General features: G+C 33.7%; 1 protein-coding gene across 2 annotated transcripts; it reads right to left on the bottom strand.

Moving 5' to 3' along the window:
• Positions 1 to 1642: 1642 nt before the first annotated feature.
• LOC140839665 (uncharacterized) lies at positions 1643 to 9081 on the bottom strand. 2 transcript variants are annotated; one of them, XM_073206533.1, is made up of 14 exons: positions 8609 to 9081; positions 8242 to 8394; positions 7926 to 8138; positions 7755 to 7844; positions 7439 to 7555; positions 6777 to 7046; positions 6162 to 6318; positions 5077 to 5154; positions 4627 to 4727; positions 4190 to 4360; positions 3772 to 3846; positions 2791 to 2898; positions 1835 to 2179; positions 1643 to 1761 (listed from the first exon to the last, which is right to left on the bottom strand). In XM_073206533.1, exons 1-13 carry the CDS (start codon positions 8999 to 9001, stop codon positions 1847 to 1849), a joined length of 2259 nt encoding a protein of 752 aa, XP_073062634.1. In that variant the 5' UTR covers positions 9002 to 9081; the 3' UTR covers positions 1643 to 1761; positions 1835 to 1846. The 2 variants fall into 2 exon arrangements, with proteins under 2 accessions (XP_073062634.1, XP_073062633.1); XM_073206532.1 differs by having other exon boundaries at positions 1643 to 2179.
• Positions 9082 to 20925: the final 11844 nt, after the last annotated feature.

The following is a 20925-nucleotide window of genomic DNA, read 5'->3' as shown; positions in this document are numbered from 1 at the left end:
ATATAATAAACAATATAATTTTTTTAACAAATAGTTATTTATTTTTAAAAAATTTTGACAGAAAAAATAATTTTATATTTTCTAAATATATTTTTCTATTTTTTTAATAACAGTTCCACTAATCTAATATCTTCATTATCTCAAATGGTATAATTTTTTTGATATAAAGTTTTTATAATATTTTTAAAATGTTAAATATATTCATTACATAATATTAATAATTTCAAATGATTAAAATATATCGCTCATGTTTTAATAATTTTAATAAATAACCACATAAAATAATATTTCGTGTAATTTTGGGAGTTTTGTTCGAGGTGTGGGTTACGTGTCGCTATGCAGATCGTTTTCTCCTATCCTCTCCTCTCTTCTAAAGTCATTGTTGTACTTCACTGCCTGAGTAGTACATTTTGTTTCAATTCTTATTGGTCCATTTAAATCTCATCCGACATGACCAATTCTAAGGCTTTGACACGTGTCTAATGCACACCATTTTTCGGGAAATTTGGGTCAGTCTCCAGCCGCCATTTTTTTTTATGTTCAGTCCCTAGATACTTTTTTAGTACCATATTTCCACATGAAGTGTACCACATTTTGTATGACATAGTACCACAATTTTGTGGGTAGGGAGTGAAGCCAAAGAAATTTTTTGATTGGAGATTTTTCAATATCTTCCCCACTATTTTTTATTAAATATTTTTTATGCAAAAAAGCTAAAGATTATATAAAAATTAAAACTTTTAAATTTTTTTTTTCATAATAACCTTTTATATTATGTTAGATACGATCAAATAAAATCAAAAGTATAGATAAAGATGAAGACTTTATTGAGATTGATTGATACTTTATAAATGACATTTAAATTTTCTTTTACAAAAATAGGTTTTTATGATTTTTATTTTTTATGATTCTTTATCAAATAAAAAATGAATACGTAAGTAAATGAGAAAATAATATTTTGATCCATTAAACTGTCGAATTTCTGTTTTGATACATTAAATTTTTAAATTTTGATTTTGATAAATTAATTTTTAATTTTTGACTATTTATACCTAATTCATTTACGTGACATCAGACATGTCAACATTTTTCGATATCATAACAATATTTTGTGGTATTACGCCAGCTTTTCTCAGTGTAACATCAAAACTCATAAGACAAATAATTCAAATTTTGTCATTCAAAATCAAAAGTTGAAAATTTAATGTACAAAAATTCAAAATAAGCAAATTTAATAGACCAAAAACGTTATTTTCTCTATATAAAAAAAACATACAATGACCTTAAAGTAGTTACTTTAAACATCTCAAGATTAATAATATAGATAATCACTTCTTCCATAATATTGAGATATTGGATTAGAAAATAAGCTAAAATAGGGATTTTTAATTTAACAATATTACAAATTATTCAACTGTTGGATTGCCGAACATAAGTTGAAACCACCTGTGAACTTAGTTTGTAAATGATTTGGTTCAAATGATCAAATTCCAGTAGAGTCCAAAATCGTTTGAATCTACACTGCAAATATCAACGACGAAGAAAGAAATTATACAAATATTATATACAACAAAGATTTCGTTTTGAAATTTTATAATCTTCCAAGACATACAGAAATAATAAAATCTTACTATATGAAAGCTCATCTATAACCAGTTTCATTTACATGTAAAATATGAGACTAATCGCCTAAAATACACGACAGATTGTCCCTCTCACGAGTCAACGTCCTTATTATCTGAACATTTTATGCCACTTTTTCTGGAAAAAAAAATAAAATTATGTCACATGATACAACAAGCATTTTGATATATATTATATATATCTATCTTACCAAGTACTTTTTTTACGAGTCATGTCCGCCACAGCATGCGTAGCAACCTAAACACGCCAAGGCACCGCACAACTGAGTGAGCACGATTGCACATTGATCATTCGTGTGGGAGCACATTTGGATACAGCACGGGCAACAGCAGTAACTGCAAAGTTTTCCAAAGCAGCTGGAAGTTGCTTTGATAAAAAATTCTGCAGCTTGGGGGAGTTTGGTGTTGCTAGATCCTGGAGGTATGTTCTCCTTCGTAGCATCTACGTTGCCAAAACCCAGTCCAATGTTGTTCAGAACAGTTATTATTTGTGGTTTGGAGTCTTCAGTCATTTTATGATCGATTTTGTTGGAGATCTGCAAAATATGCAATATGATTAAATAAGATTTGAGGCATTCATGATTATTCTTGGAAATACAACACAAATGGAAGACAATTCTCAAAAATCACATATTACATTTTTTGACTCAATGCAATATGTAGGAAGTTCTCAATTGACACACGTGTGTAAATTCTGAAGTTGAGATGAAGCGGGAGAACTTGAAAATACTCTCTAGAGTAAAAAATTTCTGACTCTCAAACTCTTAAGAGGCTGTTTTGCCAGTATTTGCAATGGCGGACTCGAGTAGTAAAGGTAGCAAATGAGCTTAAATGGTTGGAATGCATGAGTCATGACATATAGAGTACATGTCTGTCTTTCATCAATTTATATTTCTAGCTTTTGGATCTTGTTAGAGGGTCCAATGTTTTGTGCTTTTATACCCCTCTATGTATTTGATTCCTTCAATAAGTTTGTCATGGTTCTCATAATGTTCAAACTGTGTTTGTTGTTTTATTACAATGGACTTTGCAAAATCTAAAGAAACAAAACACAAAGTAATCCGCAAATGAAAGATAAAAGTGACATTTAAATTAAAAAAAAGAATAAAAAACTTAGTGACATTTTCAAAGGTTCAAGTAAACGCACCTGTTTCGAATTCTTTGAATTTGCGCTTGTTTTCCCTTTCACTGTCTCGAGCAAAACCATGTGAGTATACTCAGAAAAAATGGCATTTTGGACACTCATTTTTGCTACCTGTCAATACAAATTACAGCTCACCAAGTGCTATACAATGCCAATGAACTAATATCTTCATACTTATAAACACAAGTGAATAAGGAAGAGAGCAGTTAGAAAGTACAAACACACCAACTTTCCACGACAAGACACAAAATTCATATCGTTAATTAGTACAGATTTTTCTTTTTTTGGATACATGACAATAACGACAGGCATCACAACGAGTACATAATGGTGGGAAAGTTATAAGAGTTGGTACAACTAGTTAATTTCCTCGGAAACCTACATTGTTTGACAAAAAATTCGGGTTTCCTACCCAACTGAAACGAAATTCCACTCTGTTTAATTTTGTCAATTTCTACCAAAAGTCTAGAATATCCTAGAAGAACCAATAATATCATGTTTGATTCTCGTCATGGCTCCACGGGATATCAGACAAGGTATTATACCGATACTGTGCACACTTTGTCGTAGCCAAGTCATATAATCATTCGTTTACCTTTAAAACATGGTTACTTTCAGTACTTTAAATTGAATGATGTAACTTTCAATTATGTCGGGCAATAAAACAACCCCACAAACATCTTACAAACAAAGATCTTCACTTAAAGTACGAAAAATTGTGCCTAATTGAAAACACTCAAATTTCATTTGAAAGTTTGAACCATTATCTTTTTAAAAAACTTCTGTAAATCGAGAAAGGACTTTCATACAGCCACCATGCCATCGCTTTCCAAGAAGTGATAGAGATATTTAATACTTTGTATTTTAGTGACTTTTGCCAGATTTTCTCCAGAAATCAAACTCACTATTTGTCTTGTAGATCGAGTATCAAAGCCAAAATATCAGGGACTATGTGTTGACAGCAATAAATCAAACTGTTAATACCTTTTCCTCAAGCTCCTTACTTTCTGAATACCAGGCCTGAGCTGTAAGGAGTTCAATATGTTGCTTGGCTACTATCTGTAATGATATAACATTAATCAAAATAATCAAAAGATGCCATAAAACGAGCAACTAGATGAAGTTGGTCGAAAAATCTAACCCAAAACTGCATTGGTAAAGGAAAATTTAAACAAACCAATACACTGTTCATGCAATGAAACAGATTCGTAGAAAATGATGCTAAATATAAATTCCAGTAATCCCTAGAATAAGATGTTAAATATAAAGTCAAATAATCCCTATACAGAAAAAGCATCGATTTTTGGCAATTTGACTTAGAAAGAAGAAAGAAAATATTGTAAGATGAACAAAAGGCTAATGTTACATCGTCAGTCACATCAAAGCACCAAATGACTCGCACCTTGTCAATAGGTATCTCCTTTGTCTCTTGTGTCTTCAGTTCTAGAGAGAAATTGGTCGAATCAGGTAGGATGCCTTTAACTTTAAGGATCTCTGGAAATGTTCCACTGTATCTGCCGGACACGATCAAGGGACTTTTGGTTGAAAGGTCTGGAATTCGGGAAGGAAACACCTAACATAAAACGTGGACTCTTGTTAAAAACATGCATAATTCACAAGCGACAGTACTAAATGGATGTAGTCCCCACAAAACTTAATACTTTGTTTGGGAATAGGATGTCATAGATAACTGGGAAAAGGAAAAATCGAAATCAATGCAATTTCTGTGCGTTCAGAAAATTAAGACAGCTGACATGAAAAATATTTCAGTAGTGTTCCATATGGTAACCAGTAATTTAATAACCATTTCTTAAACCACAAAGGAATGAAAGTATGCACCTCAAGATCATCAAGTTCATCAACATTCTCAAAAGAAATATTTGCAAGCAAAATAGATGAGGTTCTGGCAAATAGTCCTTTTATTCGAACCTCAATTGAACCTGTCAAATTTTGTAAAACAAATCAGAAAATGGCCTTGTATTGCTTGGGCGCAACTCTCTTATTCTTCAGAAAGAGGTAGTTTGTGCCTCATTAAAAAATGTTAAGATCAGGCCACAGGGAATATCAAAATTACAGAAGTGTAACTCAAGTAAAAATTAAATAGGATATATGGCCATTATCGAAATAATGAGAGATCAGAACAAATTTAATTTTCTTTTATCGTGAAACAATTGCTTGTGAATCATGAAGATTTGTTTAATTTTACCTAATATTTGAAGGAAAAAACTGGAAATTCAGGCACAATATTTTGATGCACCAGAGCGCTACAAAAAGAAGGCTAGAACTTACCCAGGTCAATAGCAGAATCATATTGCCCACGACCAATTGTTGCAAGCATCCAAAGGAAGTAATGATTACAGAAATCACCTAAATATATTTATATTACAGTTGAGACAACCAATCAGGCAAGTATCTCAAGCATGCAATGGGAAAAAAAGGTTGCTCAAATTTTATAAAATATAGAAATGATATTTAGCCATCAGAAATGACCTTAGGAGTCTGCAACCTAAGAGTTGAGCACTTTTAACCATCTCAAACTTTATTGTGGAAATCTTTGGTAATTGGAATTTAAGAAATTGTAATAAATCTATACCATGTAAATTATGTTATGTAGTACAGAATAAAACGCCATACATAATCCAAATCTGCAGAATAGAATGGTTTACGTCCATACTTGCACATTTCATTTTAAAAATAAATGAAAATGTTGGTTAATTAATCTATATGTACAGAGGTTAATTGCTTTATAGATATGAGTATATTGTGTACATTATATGGAACCTTTTGAATATACATATGTTCTGACAACGCTACCAGTAGAATTAACAGCTGATTAAACGTATTTTATAACTTACTTGATCATTTTTTTTATTAAGAACTATTTATGCAGTGTTTGTTTTTATTTTCCAGAATCAGTTTCTCATCTTCAAAAATTAAAATAAATATTATCAATTTAGTTATATTTTCTTTCCCCAAAACTAGTTTTCCTTCTCTTTCATATCTTCAAGTTCCAACATAGCCACTACTTTTAGCTAAACTTTTCATCATTCCAAAAATAATGCATTATTATGATAAATTTCAATCTAAACCATATTATTTTAAAACTTTAAAGTAAATTTATGCAATTGTTTCTCGCATGATTTTTTTTGACAATGTTTCTCTCATGCTTTCATAACATCTACTGTAACAATTTCATCCCCGAAACAAACCAAACACATATTTAATTCCCAAATTATTCCTACAAAATATTTCTCCAAAACTTTTTCCAAAAATTTCCAAAGTGCCTTGAAATTGTTTGTACATATTTGGCTTAATTTCAATCCTTTTCAATGCATATCAAACATAACAAAAAAGTTACTGAATGAAAATCATACCTATGCCGAATGTGGAAACTCGGGGGCAAACATTTTTTTTATTTGTTAACTGGCTTTTCAATGCATCACAAATATGTCTCTCATCTTCAACAGCCCCATCCGTTATGAGGAAAATGATAGGAATACAATTTTGACTATCTGACAACATCTCAATCGCCTGACAAGTACATGAGTTTCTGTAAGATACCACATATTATTATTATTTTTTTTAAAAAAAAGAAAAAAACATTGATTATCATCAAAACAGAAACAATTTACTAAGCATGAGTACATATATTAATCATCTGTCATCTTTTCTAAAGTCACTAGACACAAGTCATATGGATTAAAGTCGTACATAAGAAATCGAAAATCATAAAATCAATCCAAAACTGAAATTACAGAAGCCAAAACCTTAAAAAGGAAAAGAGAATTTGGTTCAGTTTCTAAGCGTGCGCACAGGAAAATTGTGTTTGGTGTCAAGGTTCTAATATGTTGAATGAGACGAAACTGAACCACATAATACCTCTTCTTCAAGTAAAACCGCAAACAGAAATGAAACCAGATAGTTGATGATTAAAAGCTAGGTGGAACAAGGATGATTCACACAAAGTTACAGAAGGATGAAAAAAATACCTGATTTAAAGGAAGCAAAATGTTTGTCCCTCCACCAGCCACAAAATTTAAATTAACCCACTGAGTGGCTTTCTCAATAGCTCCTGTGGTAGCTGACTCCAAAGATGAGGAAAATAGGTACATTTCACCATTGAAAGCAATTATATTAAACAAATCTTCAGGGTTGAGCTTTGAAAGTGCAGCAAAGAGTGCATTTTTTGTATCATCAAGCAGTTTTCCCTTCATGCTTCCACTTATATCTACAACAAATACCACAGCTCTCCTGAAAACCTGCATAACATAAACAATATTCAGTGAATATCACTTTGAGAGAAGGGCATGCGCTCTGTTAAAATCCGCTCATCATTTCTATCTGAGCTTTATACTTTATATTTAGATTTAAATGTTTAACCCCTATAATGATATATCTCTATTCACCACATTAAATCGAATATGTTCAAGTGTTTCTCCTCATTTCGAATAACCAGTATCATAATGCAAACAATATTAGCAGATTCATTGAAAATCATCCAGTATAATGTTACGATGCATCAATTTGAACGCAGAAGGGTAAGAGCACCTTCAGGGGAATTATTTTTTCTCTCTCAATCATTACACCAGCCACTAGCTATGAGAAAAATTCTATTTGCACTAAACACGAACAAACTAGATCCACAATTCACCTTTTCATTCTGCTGCACTCCGGGATATAGATAGCAGCAAAACATTTCTCTAGGATCAACATCGTGCAATGACGGTGGACTCAAAAGCACACCACCAAAAGTATGACTTGAAGATATCTGACAAGAGTGCAATGAAAGTTGAGCAATATAATTACTTAAATACCAGTCAACTTAAAAAATGCACTCATGAAGCAAATTATTCATTTTTTATTAGAATTAGAATAATTTGAACTCAGTGGGTATTGGAATATTTCTGTTTCTCCTTTCCTTTTCTGATTCATCAGCAATTACAAACTATATGCCGAAGAAATCTTACTGCATATGTGAACACAAAGTTGTTTCTTGACCACGTAAGAACTTCAGAGTCATACAAGAAACCCAACTTTCCCGCTTGCCGTAACCGCTCCTGAAATTTCCCAAAGAAACTGAAAATTAAATGATACCAAGTTATTTCGTGTGATCAACAAGAACAAGAAGAAAATGGTACCTTCAGCGGATGACTCGTAGTTTTACACAAAACTTGGGTTCCCAAACCAGAATTAACATTAAGCTGTATCTTTTCACGCTTAGAAATCTTCTTACCAGCGGGTGTTACATATTCCGGAAAGCTAAATGGAATGTTCAAGGTAAATTGGCCATCATGATACAACAATTTTTGGGACCATCTAAGTTTAACCGAAAGATTGGTTCCTCCATCTATCTGATAAACGGTAAATCGCATAAAGAGTTTGTTCATTACGGCACATAAACTACAAAACAATAAAAAAACGCAGCTTGAGAACAAAATTAGATGAAACTCTTGCCTGTGGGATTTTAAGAGTAAATATATGAGGTTTCAGAAAGCCTCCATCTTCAATCTGGGCTACCTTTTTTGTATCACTTTCATTGTCTATTGCAATCAGTTGAGTACTATACGATTTCCTTGGTACCTCAACCTCAACACCTAGAATCGAACCCTGTTAGCCATGTTAATATACCTCTTGAGAACAAAACAAACATTTTTCAGTCGAGAAAAAGAGTTCAGACCATTCTTCATGTCACTTCCATAAAAAAAGAACCAAGCAAGAAAAAACAAAAGAGAACCCACATCCGATAATGAAAAATCAAAAGAAAAAGATCTTTAGTTTAAAAAAAAAACAAGAAGAAAAGAAACCTTCGACTGAAAGCTACCTGTTCACCCATTGGGACAGCGATGCGGCAATCACAGCTGCGGTTGCCCATGACGCAATGGACGCGCCAGGAGCCCGTCACCGTCACAAAAGCCGTGTCTAGATAAGAATCCACCTCAAGCGAAACCCCACTCATCTGCAACGGAATCAAAGCCAGGGGATCGCACCTCCCGTGCACGTGAGGCTGATAGCTCCGCATATCGGGATTATCCACAATCGCGGGATCGCTGATCACGGCATAAATCATGGGAGATACAGGGAGGTAGGAGCATCCCGACGCCCTCTCCATGGCAGTGGGTGGTTTGGGCGGCGCCACCGCCCTGTCCTTGCCAAAGTATATCCTCTTCGAGAGGCGCAGACCATCCTCAACGGCGGCCTCGAAATCCTCGGCCATAGAACTAAAGGAGGGGCACGAAGATTCGGAGTTCTTCTTGAGTACAGTAGCCTCCAATTTTGTGTCAGCATAAAACAACAAGATTTAGGAGAAATAGACGGCATTGGACGTTTTAGTGGGTCCCCATTCAAGTCATTAAAATATATACATATCAATTCGTAAATCGTAATTATCAACAAAATATGGTATTTCTTTCCTTCAGTAACATAAAAATAAGAGTCGATCTAATTTACAACCAATTCGCGCGATAGTTAGTAAAATAATAGAGTAGGTCTCTCGTAAGACGGACTCACGAATCTTTATCTGTGAGACGATCAACTCTACCGATATCCACAATAAAAAATAATACTCTTATTAAATAATCATCCTATCTCATGTTGGTTATTTTTAACCTTGATTATGATTGAAAGTCATCATTATTTATGTTATTTGTGTGATTAAATATCTCTTCTTAAAAGTGTGATAATGAATAATTCTTGAATAGTGATAATGATAAATTAATATAATATTTAAATTTTTATTATATTTTTTTTATAAATTAATTTCATATATTTTTATTATTTTCAATCATTTTAAAGAAATTAAATTGTAATACAAATGTATCATAAATTAAATTTTTATAAATTTCTAATCTTATTAATTAATTCTTTTATAAAAATAAATATTTATTAAATTCTAATTTATTTTTTTTAATGATTATCGTAATTTTTTCAAATATATTTTTAAAAATATATTTAAATTAATTTTAATATCAGTAAAATTATAATTATAAATATTTAATTATCTATCAAATTATTTTAAGAATATTTATAATTATTTTAAAAACAATAATTATTTTAAGAAGAATCGAAAGATTCGTATTTATTCTTTGCTTTGAACAAGTTTGGAAGTGGGCAAGGAATAATAAATATTACTAGTTTTTAATATGGAGATTTACAGGATATAGTAAAATTGATTAATAATATAAACCTGATTTGTACTATATATTTGTGTTAAATTTTTAATCAATTGAGGAATACTAGTTTATGATCTAATTAGCATGACGAATTAGACTTGAAACTAGTTAAATATGAACATGCACGTTACACATAATACTTAATGTTTAAGGAATGTGTTTGTATTAAAGTTGATTTATTGAAAAATAGGAAGCTATAAATCAGAAATGTTGGATTCTATCATTCAATATACTTATCTTAGAAAATGGAAGGAATACAAATATCAATTTTCCATATAAAAAAATACTCGTGTGAAGCGATCTCACATGTCAATTTTGTGATGTATATATTTTATTTGGGTTATCCATGAAAACGTAATATTTTTTATGCTAAAAGTATTACTTTTCTTGTAAATATAAACAGGGTGGACCGGTCTAATGAATAAATATCCGTCTCACGACCTATTCTTGGATATATTAGGATGAATATTTAATCGAAATAACTCTGGTTTATATATTTTAATGTTTTTCGAGGTTTTGATTTATTGAAAACAATCAACCTAAATATTTCAAGTATGTTCACTCTTTCATTCGAAATTATTTCGCAAAAACTCCACAATAATGAATTTGGATGCATAATATTGTTATTGATACTTTATTAGTTATTGTCCAAGTCCATATATACAAATCTCAGGTTATTTATCCAACCGATGTGAGACAATTAACACACCCTCTCACGCCCAGGAATGAACATCTGGAGCGTTGAGTTTACAAATGAACCAATTATGGGCAGAATGAGTGGCTTAATTATAGGCAGTCCAACACATAACGGTAGAACCCGAGCTCTGATACTATGTTAAGGTTGGAACTTGGACCTAACTCAACCCCAAAAACTATCTCAAGGGAGGAGGATTGTCAAGCTCATATATACAACTCCCAAATTATTTATCCAACCGATGTGAAAGAATTAACAGGAGCCACCTCTTGGTTCCTACATGTCAACATACTACATGTTTGGGATGCATGTGGGTCACCTTTGGGATCCATATAGTCAACATGATAGAGATTATGATATGGATTATATTATTTATTTTCCATCAGTTATGACATCATATCTTGCATGTGTATTTATTATGTATTGTTATGAACGCTTTTGTGTAGTTACCATTGAGGACGATTTAGTAGCTGTATGCATGAGTGTACTGAATAATTTGTTCTTAGGTAATCCAGATAACGAGGATGAATACATAAATTATGTGAGAGAGATTGTCAAGGAAGAAGACAATTCAAGATGTCCATTCTTAGGGCTTGGATAACTTATTTTTTCGCAAGGTTCAATTAATTATATTGAGTATTTAGTTTTCGAAAAATAATTTATATTCGAAAATCAACAAAATAGGATATGTTCACTATCATGACTCGTACCCGGATCTGGTGATATTAGCGTTGTTTCCAAATAAAATTTGAAGACAACAAGCTCGATAGTACATAATTCTAAAACCAGTCTTTACTTCCACAAAAATGATAAAATTAAATGCTACCGTTACTGTAATGCCCGAGATTTAATTACTGTAATCAGATGTTGATTAATTGACGTAATGGAAGTCATAGGAACTCAAATGACGAAGCCGGGCGTTGGTTTATGTTAAGCCAAGATGTTGAACCGAACATCTCAAGATGTTAGGCCGAACATCTCGCGCCCGAGCGGCAGAAAAGCACCGCACGAGCGCGCATGTATAATTTGTGAGGGCCGAGAGTTCTTCGCCCTAGCGAGCAACTTCTGACCGCCCGAGCGAGAGGAGATGTTCAGCCGAGGATCTCGACCGAAACTGACTCGCCCTAGCGGTAGGTTTTGACCGCCCTAGCGAGCGACGTGTAAAATGAAGAATGAGCCACTTGCTTTTATGCATGCAACGAGTGTATATATATATAAATACACGATTTCTTCCTCATTTCCTTCAGTGGAAAATCGAGAATTCGAGGGAAGTGTACTTCTTGATTTTAGAATTCGATTTACGTGAAATCCGTCCGTTCGATTTTAAATCCGACTTCAGTACGGTGTTCCTATCAACGTAGGCTACGACTGGACGTAAGTTTTGCTATGTTTTGACATGTTTTGAAATTAAACTATTGTCAGAATTGAATAGGATTCATATATGATGTTCTTGTCATGTTAGACATCATAGAATCGAAGTCAGATTAAAGAACGGACTGGTTATGTAATTGTTATGATTTTCGGAGTCGATGTGACTGAGAATTCATATCAGATATGTATTGTTATTGAGATTATGACTGGTATCGATATTGATTATGAGTTCTGGTATTATATCTGTGATGTTTGGATTGACGGGGATTATCGAGACAGTGTTGTTATGCCGTCGAAACATCAGTTGGTTGATATTGATCAGATTTGGTATTGATTTGGATTGGATTGTGATACCGTATGTCGATTGACATTAATCAGATTATGTGTTTTGATTTGAGTATTAATCAGAACAGGTATTGAATTGAATTGTGTATTGATATTATACCTATTCAACTGTTCTTACCAGATTGGGAATGGACCGAGACAGAGTCGGGACTTCTTCTTCTTCTGAGCGAGAAGATAAAGGTATAAATTAATGTTGAGTTGGGATTGCACAACTCGAGTGAGGTTTGACTCGAGTTTCCCTAAATCACATACTTTACCTTATTGCATTGATATTTGCATTAAGTTGATTGATGTACTTGTTCTCTTGATACTAGATGACAGGTATTAGACGAGTTATCTTGTGACAGAAGTGCCGGATAGTGGTGGTATCGCCACGGCACATTGCACGATGTCTCAAGATAGGATATTGGCGATAGAGCTACAGTCCTTGACGGTTAGGTCAGGACACTGGATGTTTGGTTATATCGAGTAATGGAATCTATTACGGAATTCGATATAGGAACACCATATTTGGTTATATCGAGTAAAGGGTATTGGAATTCTTCTATTACGGAATTCGATATAGGAATACCAGGGCACTGGTTATATCGAGTAATAGAGATTATGGTTCCATCCTTTACGGAATTCGATATAGGAATACCACATCTGGAAACCGGGATCCCTAGACTAGGATTGAGTCTAGTCTAAAAAGTAGAGTCACGGGATTGAGTGACAGTTATATCTTATGGTATTGATTAATACGGATTTATGTTCCTGATATTGGTACATGTTTAGAATATGAATTATTCTTGATATTGATTTATGTTCCTGATATTGGTACATGCCTAGAATAGGATTTATTCTAGATATTGAATTATGTTCCTGATTAGGGTACATGTTTAGAATATGATTTATTCTGGTTATTGATTTATATCATGATTTTGATATATGATAATATTTTATGTTATATGCTTTTATATTGATTATATAATTGCATGTATACATGATTTATACTGGGATATTTATATCTCACCGGAGTTATCCGGCTGTTGTCTTGTCTGTATGTGTGCATGGCAACAGGTGGGATAGGAGCGGGGTCAAGACGAGAATGAGGCTGGACTAGATAGCGTGGAGATCCGGGCTTCAGAAGCAACTTAGGATTCAGCACTGATATGTAGTTGAACCTAGTTGGATTATGGTAGATGACATCAGATTTGTATGTTCATGTTTAACATGTAATTTGATTTTAATTACATTACGTTTCCGCTTTGCATTTTAAAAGAAAAAAATTTTAGACCCTGTTTATTATGAATGATTAAATATTCCTAAAGACGATTAAGGAATGGATTAGCGTCCGGGTCCTCACAACAGGTGGTATCAGAGCTGTAGGTCCTTGAACTATAGGTTCTTTAGCACTGAGATAGAAAAGAGTGAGCGGGGTAGATTGATTTTCTTACCTGCGTTTGATTGCTAGCAGGTGATTGATTATAATGTGGATTACATTGTGTATGCTAGCATGATATGATGCTTTATTGCCTGGATTTATATGGCACATGAGCAAATATAATGTTGAAATTACATTGTATATACTAAGATTTCAGTATGTGTTATTGTTTAGAAAGCTACATGTTACCTGAATATCTGAGTTGATTTGGTAATATGTATTATTTGAAACTGGATTAGAACCAATTCTTGATCAGAGGTAAGCTGATCAGGATTGGGATTGAGACGGATTTGTCTCTTGTTACTACTAATATCTGTGATTATCAGATATTCCTCCTAGAAGGATTCCAGAAAGGGGTAGTACATCGTATGATCAAATGGATGTGTCTGAAACTCTGATGGAAACACAGATGATAAGATTTCAGTCATTTCAACCACCGATTTTGAGGGGTGTTGAGACACCAGCTGATTGTGAGACTTGGCTGGAGGAGATCGAAATGCTGTTTGAATTTCTGGGATTCACAGATGAGTGCAGGATTAAACTGGTTGGGAATCAACTACGGGAAGTCGCTAGGAGTTGGTGGCTGATAACCCGGGAAGCCATAGCACAGCGTGGTTTCACGATTACATGGAAACTTTTCAAAGTGGAATTTTATCAAAGGTTTGTACCTCTATCATATCGAGAGGACAAAAGTGCAGAATTTGCAAATTTGAGGCAGGGTCCATTGAAGATTGATGAATATTTGGCCCATTTCTTCACCTTGTTGAAGTTTGGTTCGCAAGTGGCTAGAAATGATACAGCTGTAGCTGATCAGTTTATCAAGGGCTTGAATCCAGAAATACGCACCTTGGTAACTGTGAAACAACCGAGTAATTTTACTGATACTCTGAATCGAGCCAGAAGAGCAGAAACCGTTCTAATGAGACAAAAGGAAGCTTCATATGTTCTTCCAACACCGATACCACAGCAACTGCCTTCCAGAATCGAGATTGGCAGTAGCAGTGGTGGAAAGAAAGAGATGTTGAAAGTTCAAAAGAAGCAATTCAAGAAGTTTAGGAGCGGCTCATCTAGCTCCAGTGGCTCTAGTCCGAATTATACTGGAGTTTATTGCAGGAATTGCGGTGGGAGACATTCCCCAGAGCTATGCCATGGAGTGACTGGTCGGTGCAATTTCTGTAAACAGCAAGGACACTTTGCTAGAGTCTGTCCACAGAAGGGTTCCCGAAGATTTCAGGGAGCAGGATCATCTGGGAGTGGTGATCGAGGAACAGACCCAGGACATACTGGATGATACAGTGACAGGTACTGATCTTTTATGATTAGATTGCATATGTATTGATATATACTAATGCATTCTTTACGATTATCTTTGACTGAGTTGCGTTGATATACATTGTACCTGTTGAGTCTGGATTTACTGTAGTACTGATTCTTTACCTTTCTGGGGAAAGAATTTGATATCAGTGATATTTTGTGATATATTGTATACTACAGTAAGTCGAGAATGAGATTGAGTTAGACTAGCTTGTACTTGTATTGTCTGATGATGACTGCGTGATTGATAGTGATATATTGAACAAGTACAGAGCTATTATAGAGTCTTGCCAGGAGATGGTAAGATTCGGACCTGAAATGGCCAAAGAATGAATAATATACGGTAAGGATTCTTGATTTTGAATTCCTTGATATCCGTATTATATATGTTCCGATGATTATCGAAAGGAATGGAGTAATTCCTTATGTATTCCGTTGACGACTGAAAATGAGCTTATCAGGGATTGATTTACTAGTAGCAGGAAGTTTGCTATAGTCTTGCAGATGAGATTTCAGGTTGTCCTTGATTAGGGAGAGTGATTTCAGTCTTGATTTGATTCCAGGTTTTGGTTTCATTTTAGAATTTCTTATAGACTGATACTGATTGAATTGAGAGAATTGAAAAATCAGTTGAAAGACTTATTGCCTGAAGAGTAAGAGTTACATTTGATTATATGTTCTCTATAAAATACTTCAGTTTCAATTATGGATTGATGAATCTTGTGTTCAGCAATATTCTGATGATATTATGCTCGTTTTATCTATGACATTTGGATATATTCGCAGCGTATGATTGAATTGAATATTCTGGGAACTGGGATTGTGGTATACAGAATTGTCCGGATATAAATCTCGATTGTGACAGATTGTATTCAGAGTCTATGATATCTGAAGATAGTATACTGACTAAATTATAGTACTGTTGAGACAGGGATCAGTGACTGAGAATGGCATTGAATATGACAGAATTTCAGAGATGTCAGAAATGTCAGAGATTGCGTCTTTTGCAGTTATTAGATCAGTATTGCGTATTGATATTTTGAATCTGATCTGATATTATTATCATTCTAAGTCTGTGTTTGATATCGATTGTTATGAACCGTTGAGATGATAAGCAGTTCAGAAATTGAATCAGACTGTTCAGAACTTGATTTTGATAGTTAGAACAGTGTGTCAGAGCCGAATACCAGGTAGGTAATGTTTTATTTTATATTATTAGCTGATTTGTTTGGGTCAGATATTCGAATTTGAATGACAGGTATTGTCAAATGCGCACAGTAGTAGATTCAGTATTATTCTGATAACAGGAAATGTGTGATAATTCGAATGGACAGTTTTGATATAAACAGAGGAAATCAGTCATGTCAGAATTTATATTGAAATGTCTAAATCGTTGACTGATGAAGACAGAAAGATAGAAATCAGAAGATTTATTACAGAAATTGTATAGTTCTGACGAGAAATGGGGAGTATAATTCGATGAATTTCATAATGAGATTACTTCAATACTTTCCAGATATGATATGATATGATTATGATTGACAGATTTTTCAATCTATATCTATTAGTTTGTACCAGATAACGTACAAACATGACCAACTGACATAGATCGATGTCAGAAAAGTGGTCAGAAAGATCAGAATGCCACAGTAGATTATATCAGATTGTGACTTTTGATTGATTTGGTACCTGTAATAGAGTATATCATGAGCTTCTTTTAGATTGTTTTACAGATTGACAGACATTCAGAATGTACTAACCAAATATTGGAAGATTTTGGTACAGCTTTGTGCTGGATATTAGCACTATACAGCTCTAGTGCTGGATGTTAGCACTAGTTGTTATGAATTATTGTCACTGTATGAATTCCTGTATGACAATAATTATTAAAACAGTTCAGAATGGACAGATTTAAGAAACCAACGTCGGATGATGACTATTGGTATTTGAAGCTGAAGACAGTATATGTCTTTGCTTGAGATAAACAGATTTGATAACAGCTGATGGTCCTGTTAGGTGATGAGCTGTAGATTAGTTTATACGAATGTTGTATAACCAGTAATGCGAGATTGATTCTATCAGAAGAACTGGAGAAGAAGTATTATGACATTATACTTCGTGAATTCTTATTCCAGACTGGAATCAGATATTTGAGTTTTGGTTTAAACTCTGTGCACATTTCTTCTGATATATCTGAATTGATTGTTGTGAGTTCGAGGACGAACTCAGATCTAAGAGGGGGAGAAATGTAATGCCCGAGATTTAATTACTGTAATCAGATGTTGATTAATTGACGTAATGGAAGTCATAGGAACTCAAATGACGAAGCCGGGCGTTGGTTTATGTTAAGCCAAGATGTTGAACCGAACATCTCAAGATGTTAGGCCGAACATCTCGCGCCCGAGCGGCAGAAAAGCACCGCACGAGCGCGCATGTATAATTTGTGAGGGCCGAGAGTTCTTCGCCCTAGCGAGCAACTTCTGACCGCCCGAGCGAGAGGAGATGTTCAGCCGAGGATCTCGACCGAAACTGACTCGCCCTAGCGGTAGGTTTTGACCGCCCTAGCGAGCGACGTGTAAAATGAAGAATGAGCCACTTGCTTTTATGCATGCAACGAGTGTATATATATATAAATACACGATTTCTTCCTCATTTCCTTCAGTGGAAAATCGAGAATTCGAGGGAAGTGTACTTCTTGATTTTAGAATTCGATTTACGTGAAATCCGTCCGTTCGATTTTAAATCCGACTTCAGTACGGTGTTCCTATCAACGTAGGCTACGACTGGACGTAAGTTTTGCTATGTTTTGACATGTTTTGAAATTAAACTATTGTCAGAATTGAATAGGATTCATATATGATGTTCTTGTCATGTTAGACATCATAGAATCGAAGTCAGATTAAAGAACGGACTGGTTATGTAATTGTTATGATTTTCGGAGTCGATGTGACTGAGAATTCATATCAGATATGTATTGTTATTGAGATTATGACTGGTATCGATATTGATTATGAGTTCTGGTATTATATCTGTGATGTTTGGATTGACGGGGATTATCGAGACAGTGTTGTTATGCCGTCGAAACATCAGTTGGTTGATATTGATCAGATTTGGTATTGATTTGGATTGGATTGTGATACCGTATGTCGATTGACATTAATCAGATTATGTGTTTTGATTTGAGTATTAATCAGAACAGGTATTGAATTGAATTGTGTATTGATATTATACCTATTCAACTGTTCTTACCAGATTGGGAATGGACCGAGACAGAGTCGGGACTTCTTCTTCTTCTGAGCGAGAAGATAAAGGTATAAATTAATGTTGAGTTGGGATTGCACAACTCGAGTGAGGTTTGACTCGAGTTTCCCTAAATCACATACTTTACCTTATTGCATTGATATTTGCATTAAGTTGATTGATGTACTTGTTCTCTTGATACTAGATGACAGGTATTAGACGAGTTATCTTGTGACAGAAGTGCCGGATAGTGGTGGTATCGCCACGGCACATTGCACGATGTCTCAAGATAGGATATTGGCGATAGAGCTACAGTCCTTGACGGTTAGGTCAGGACACTGGATGTTTGGTTATATCGAGTAATGGAATCTATTACGGAATTCGATATAGGAACACCATATTTGGTTATATCGAGTAAAGGGTATTGGAATTCTTCTATTACGGAATTCGATATAGGAATACCAGGGCACTGGTTATATCGAGTAATAGAGATTATGGTTCCATCCTTTACGGAATTCGATATAGGAATACCACATCTGGAAACCGGGATCCCTAGACTAGGATTGAGTCTAGTCTAAAAAGTAGAGTCACGGGATTGAGTGACAGTTATATCTTATGGTATTGATTAATACGGATTTATGTTCCTGATATTGGTACATGTTTAGAATATGAATTATTCTTGATATTGATTTATGTTCTTGATATTGGTACATGCCTAGAATAGGATTTATTCTAGATATTGAATTATGTTCCTGATTAGGGTACATGTTTAGAATATGATTTATTCTGGTTATTGATTTATATCATGATTTTGATATATGATAATATTTTATGTTATATGCTTTTATATTGATTATATAATTGCATGTATACATGATTTATACTGGGATATTTATATCTCACCGGAGTTATCCGGCTGTTGTCTTGTCTGTATGTGTGCATGGCAACAGGTGGGATAGGAGCGGGGTCAAGACGAGAATGAGGCTGGACTAGATAGCGTGGAGATCCGGGCTTCAGAAGCAACTTAGGATTCAGCACTGATATGTAGTTGAACCTAGTTGGATTATGGTAGATGACATCAGATTTGTATGTTCATGTTTAACATGTAATTTGATTTTAATTACATTACGTTTCCGCTTTGCATTTTAAAAGAAAAAAATTTTAGACCCTGTTTATTATGAATGATTAAATATTCCTAAAGACGATTAAGGAATGGATTAGCGTCCGGGTCCTCACAGTTACATTCCGAAATTCTTAGATATAACAGCGGAAACAAAAGAAACAACACATTACTGAACAAGTTAGCAATATAATTCTTCCATTACATTAATATCGAATCCATATAATCATGAACTATCAATTCCCAAAATGGGGTTCTATTCAATCTCGTTTTCTTAATCTTCTTCATTCTTAACTAGAAGAAAGTGAATGAAATGATCGTCATTCATCAAATGGAGGCAGGAATCCTCTCAATTTTGAAAACATTACATATATGATGGTATTTTTTCACATAAAATAAAATAATTTTCAGATAACAGTAATCGAAAATTTAGTTATTGATATATAACAATAATCATATTACACAAGTGCACTGAAATAACTATGTTACTCGTGACTAACTAATATCAGCCACTGTATATTACTCTTCTAAGGGACGAGACAAATAATCGACAATAAACAATAATCACTGATATTCAGAATACATATCCCTACCATTTGGTTCGTAATCAGTGCACACAATTCAATAATCATGAAAAACCATACTTTTAAAATATGCGTGTAAATATATTTTGATTTTGACATAAAAGATGCATTTGAAAACAAAATCCCATTTACTATTATTGCTAGTATATTATAAAGGATATTCGAAGTTATCTAGAACGTAAAAACTTCTCGAAAATCACCAATTGTCTGCTGTAAGCAAGTTGTTTATACGAAATCTTCATTTATTAAATACACACTGCTAAAACAATAATAGATTTTGGAAAATCTGATTTCAAAAGAAATTATTATTATTTTATTTAGAAAAGTTAGTACTCTCTTCAAATACCCGTAATTCTGCCATAGAAATTAATATTTTATAGTGATAAAAATGTTGTGTTCAAAAACTGATAGTTTATGTATGAATTAATATATTTATTTTGTTGTACATCTATTTATATCTCGCATATATATACATAAAAAAAAAAATTTGATACAGCTTCCGTCTGGGATGATGTTCTATTGTCGGAATATCAACGCTGGCCGGCCTTTTTTGCTTTGTCCACGGCATTTATTTTAATTTCAGAGCGTGTCAATTTTATTTTTTAATTCAACGAAATAAATATTACAAAATACGAGTTTGTGGGAAAGTAATGTAATACGGTGTGGTGGATAATCCGATGACACCAATGTTTCATGCATAGTAGTTGGTTGTTTCTTACGAGAATATATACAACTATTTGCAAAATGCTTACAATGAATAAAGAATTGGTCGATAAAAAAGACAGAAATTGCAAGATATGTAATATTTCAGAATTTAACCCATTACCAAAAGAGTTAAACTATTGGGACGTCCTTACTAGAAAAACAATCAAAATATG

The sequence above is a fragment of the Primulina eburnea genome, chromosome 8 (genome assembly GCF_022965805.1).
Source record: "Primulina eburnea isolate SZY01 chromosome 8, ASM2296580v1, whole genome shotgun sequence".
In the NCBI taxonomy this organism is placed as follows: Eukaryota; Viridiplantae; Streptophyta; class Magnoliopsida; order Lamiales; family Gesneriaceae; genus Primulina; species Primulina eburnea.
Note: the sequence above shows the minus strand (reverse complement) of the source record. Positions and strands in the feature narration are given on the sequence as shown.

Bases quoted from the DNA above. Each gene is read 5' to 3' on its own strand.
- LOC140839665 (XM_073206532.1), bottom strand. From the start codon at position 9,001: ATGGCCGAGGATTTCGAGGCCGCCGTTGAGGATGGTCTGCGCCTCTCG. The intron at 4,361-4,626 runs GTGCATACTTTC...GTTTTATGTTAG, and splicing joins ATGAACTTGATGATCTTGAG to GTGTTTCCTTCCCGAATTCC. The intron at 3,847-4,189 runs GTGCGAGTCATT...ATATCATTACAG, and splicing joins AGGAGATACCTATTGACAAG to ATAGTAGCCAAGCAACATAT.